Source organism: Chinchilla lanigera, unplaced genomic scaffold, assembly GCF_000276665.1.
Source record: "Chinchilla lanigera isolate Chin_1 unplaced genomic scaffold, ChiLan1.0 scaffold00158, whole genome shotgun sequence".
NCBI lineage: Eukaryota > Metazoa > Chordata > Mammalia > Rodentia > Chinchillidae > Chinchilla > Chinchilla lanigera.
Window position 1 is genome coordinate 1,832,332 of NW_004955559.1, and position 4,214 is coordinate 1,836,545.

The 4,214-nt window shown below is 56.1% G+C and overlaps 1 protein-coding gene across 1 annotated transcript in view; it reads left to right on the plus strand.

The window, feature by feature from the left end:
* The window catches only part of Rasip1 (Ras interacting protein 1), a gene marked incomplete in the record, with an annotated part of 13,534 nt that overhangs the window by 1,758 nt on the left and 7,562 nt on the right, over window positions 1–4,214 (plus strand). The window contains 3 exon segments of the mRNA XM_013508989.1: window positions 1–75; window positions 1,867–2,222; window positions 3,858–4,214. Of these exon segments, the coding sequence (XP_013364443.1) occupies window positions 1–75; window positions 1,867–2,222; window positions 3,858–4,214 (788 nt within the window).

Sequence of the window (4,214 nt, forward strand, 5' to 3'; positions counted from 1 at the left end):
GGCGCTTCGAGCTGCGCGGCCGCGAGGAGGCGCTGCGCCTGGAACAGGAGGCCTTCGGGGCGGCGGACGGCAAAGGTGAGCGGGGCGGGGCTGCCCTGAGCGGGGCCACCTGGTGGAGGGACTGCGGGGCGGGGCTTCCGGGGGTGGGGCCGGGGTACCGCCCCGCGGGGACTCGGGCGGGAGCTCTCTAGGGGCAGGGCCGGGGCTGGAGCTGGTCTGGTGGAGGGTGGAGCTGGATCGCGGCTGAGGTCAGTCAGGTGGGCGGGGACAGACGGGCGGGTCCGAGAATTAGGTGAGGCCTGTTGGTTGAACGGCTTTATGGGGCGGGGCTTGGGGCTACGGGAGGCGTGGCCCGGTTGGTCTTTGCTGGAGGCGTCCTAAAGTAGCTCCGGTCCGGGACGCGGTCCTTAGCAGGGCTTTCAGGCTGCCTTGAAGGAGGCTGAATGTGTTGTGAGTCTAAGAAGAGTAGATGCTCAGGCCTGCACCTGTGGGATTTGGGAGCTGGGGGAGCCTGTGCGACAGGCAGGAATTTATAGGGTGTGGGGTTTCTGCTTGTGTGTTCATGGAAATGGAAAATGAAAAAAAAAAAAGAAAAAAAAAGAAATTGAAAATGGAAGAATTAGGAGCTGGAGAAACAGGCATGGACGATGTCCGAGTGATGTGCAGAGAGTAACGGGCAAGGGGGGACTTGATGTTGGGCCCGGTGATGTGTAGTGGCACGTGGAACGTGGGGTCTGAGGATGTCCCCGCACGGGGCGTGGCCTATGTGGGTGGAGCCTGGGAAGGGGCGGGACCTGCAGGAAGAGAAAATTGCCTCCAGGTCTTGAGGGCCTGAGTGGGCGGAGCCTCCGATGGGCAGGCCTGGGAGCAGGCAACCTTGGGCTAGAGGAAGAGGGTTTTTTGTTTTGTTTTTTCACTTTTATTAGTACACATTTGCAGTACATAATGATTACATCCATCATGGGAGTTGGTACATGTACACAGCACATCCTAATTCTTTTTACTTCCCCTCTCCTCCCTGCCCCTCCCCTATCTCTTGGAGGAAGAGGAGGTGGCATCAAAGGTGAAATAGCAAGGGCAGGATGGAGCTTGGCAGGGCTGGGGCCTGGTGAGCCGAGGCCCGGGGCTGCTCAGGGAGCCCTCGAACTGCTTTTCTCTTTCTAAATCTCCCTTGGGCAGAGAAGGCATTGTAACAAAAACGATGGACTTTGAAGTCGGGCTTGGATTCCAACCCATTCTTTGCCTGTTAATCTTAGCACAGCGCTGGGCGAAGGTTCAGGGTGCTCATGTACATTAAGGGCTGGGCATATTTAGTGCTTACTAACAAGTAGCAACAGAACCACCATCTCCCCCCAAGCATTCACTGAGCACCTACTGTGGGCCCCACATTTTTAGGGCCCTGGGGATACAGTGGGGCATGGACAAGTGAGGTTCCCACTTTCCCAGATCTCACAAGCTTAATGGGAATCAGCAGTTTACTCATTAAGATTATTTCCACCGGACACCTACTATGTGGCTGGGTCCAGACAAACCCAGTTTGGGGCCTTGGTACAGTTACTTGCTTCGACTTGGACTGTCGGGGAAGGGTGTTCAGAGGAGATTGTTTCCATCTCCCTCAGCCCTCAGCACATAGTAGGTGTCTAGGAAATGCTTAAGAGAACGAATGAATTTCTGAGCTCAAAACTGCAAGGTGGGTGGAAGTCAGACAGAAAGTGTGTTCCAGGCACAGGGAACAGCATCTGCAAAGCCTAAGGGTGGGAAGCGGCCTCACCTCTCCGTGGCCCCTTCGGTGGCCTGATGATCTCAGCCGCGTCTCTCCATCTGTCATTCCTGTCTCAGTGTTGCTGTCTCCATCTCTCTCCGCAGGCACGGGCGCCCCCTCCTGGCGGCCTCAGAAAAGCCGCTCCCGGGCCGCATCTGGAGGGGCGGCGCTGGCCAGTCCTGGTCCAGGGTCGGGATCAGGAGCACCGGCTGGGTCCGGGGGCAAGGAGCGCTCGGAAAACTTGTCCCTGCGGCGCAGCGTATCGGAGCTTAACCTGCAGGGTCGGCGTCGGCGGCAGCAGGAACGCAGGCAGCAGGCGCTTAGCATGGCCCCTGGGGCAGCTGATGCCCAAATGGGACCTGGAGACCCCGGAGATCTCGATCAGCTATCTCAGTGCCTCATCCAGGCCCCTAGCAACCATCCCTACTTCCTGCTGCTCCAGGGCTACCAGGACGCTCAGGTTAGCGCCGTCTTCCCTACCTGGAGTTCTCTGTGCCCCATGTCTTTGGAGAGCAACAAACTACGACTCCCAGAATTCCTCTGGTCCCAGGGGCCTCAGGTACTCTGGTAGGTGTGGTCCAGCAAGGTTCTAGAGTAGCAAATAACTTGGTGAAAGTAGAGGAGGTTGGAGTCAGATGGTTGAGAAAGATTCCACGGGAGGAGCTGAGTATGATAGTGCAGGCCTGTAATCCAAGCACTTTGGGAGGCTGAGGCAGGAGAACTGCAAATTTGAGCCCCGCCTGGGGAGAAAAAAAATTCCACTGGAGGGACAAACACGGAATGGTTCATTTCATTCAAAGTTGGAAGAAAACACTGTTCCTCAAGGGAGAGTCAGCCCGCTGTGGAAAAGACATTCTTTCCAAGCATCCATTTCTTGAGGGAGAGGAGAAAAGAGTGCATCTATTAAGACAGGGAAGTCAGTTGATGCCTGGGATCTTGTTCTGGATAAGCCTATACGGTATTTTCTTGATGGGAGTGAGGACTACTTCACTTGTAAAAGATGACAGTTTACACTGGAACGACTCAACCATTGTTGATGGAAGCAGGTGGTACTGATACTTCTAAATATTTTTCATATTTGGGTGATAATGGGAGTACTGGAGCATTGGATTTATTTTAGGAAGAGGGTCAGGCAGTGCTTCCATTTTTACAGGATGGAGGTGGGAGAGTCCATTGTTAGGAAGGGGTCTTCTGCATGCATCTCTTCATTTAGTGGATGAACCAGGACTCTGTAAGAAGGGGTCTCCTTGAAGCATCTATTTATAAATGGAATTGTTAGAAGAGCTGAGGGAAATGGAGATCTCTGTGGAGATGTCCGCTTGGGGGATGGTAATACTCAGAGCTCTTGTTGACTGAGGGGCAGTCCTTGGAATCCTCCATCGTGAGAGTGGGGGGAAAGTGAATCCGTTGTAGAAGGATGTCTCCTGGGAGGTGAGCTCATCTTGGGATGGGACTAAGTGACAGTCCACTGGGGTTTTCTTGGACTGCTGCGTCCACGGGAGTGAAGAAAAATGGAAGAGCCTTCTGATCAGAGGGGGACTCTGAAGAAATCCATCCCGTGATTTGAGATGTTGAGAAACTGTTACTTGAAGGGAAATGTATTTGGAAGCCTCCATGATGGGGAGGAATCAAGGACAGATAAGCCAGAGAAATGCAGAACGGTTTCTTGGAAAGGTCCATTCTTGGACGGTGTAGGTGATGGATGTCCTTGGAAGCCCCGTCCCTTGGGCTGCATGGCGGGGGAGAGTCCACTGTAGGAGTGGCAGAGTCCCTTCAGGAGTGTTGATAAGATGGGAGAGTCCACTGAAGATCCTGGAAGCAGCTGTTCTTTGAGGGAGGAACGTGGAGGGGTCCGCATCACGGAAGGGTTTCCTTACACACGGGGTCTTTGGGATGCACGTCATGGGAGCACCTACCACAGAAAGTGACTTGGAAGAGTCCACTCATGGGAGGCAGGGTGTGCGGAGTCTTAGGGGAAGCCTGAAGATCTCCTTGCAAATGTCCACTCATGGGAGGTGGGGTCGGGAGAGCTGACCGTGGAAGAGGGATCTGCTGGGCATCGGTGTCCTCAGCGCCATCTTTACTTCTCCTCCAGGACTTCGTGGTGTACGTGATGACGCGGGAGCAGCACGTGTTCGGCCGGGGCAGGACCCCGTCGTCCTGCAGCGGGTCCCCTGCCCCATACGTGGACACCTTCCTCAACGCCCCTGACATCCTGCCGTGTCACTGCACAGTGCGCGCGGGCCCTGAGCCCCCAGCCGTGGTGCGCCCATCCAGGGGCGCCCCAGTTACGCACAACGGGTGCCTCTTGCTGCGGGAGGCCGAGCTGCACCCCGGCGACCTGCTGGGGCTGGGCGAGCACTTCCTGTTCATGTACAAGGACCCGCGCGCCGGGGGCTCCGGGCCGGTTCGGCCCCCGTGGCTGCCCGCGCGGCCCGGGGCCACGCCTCCC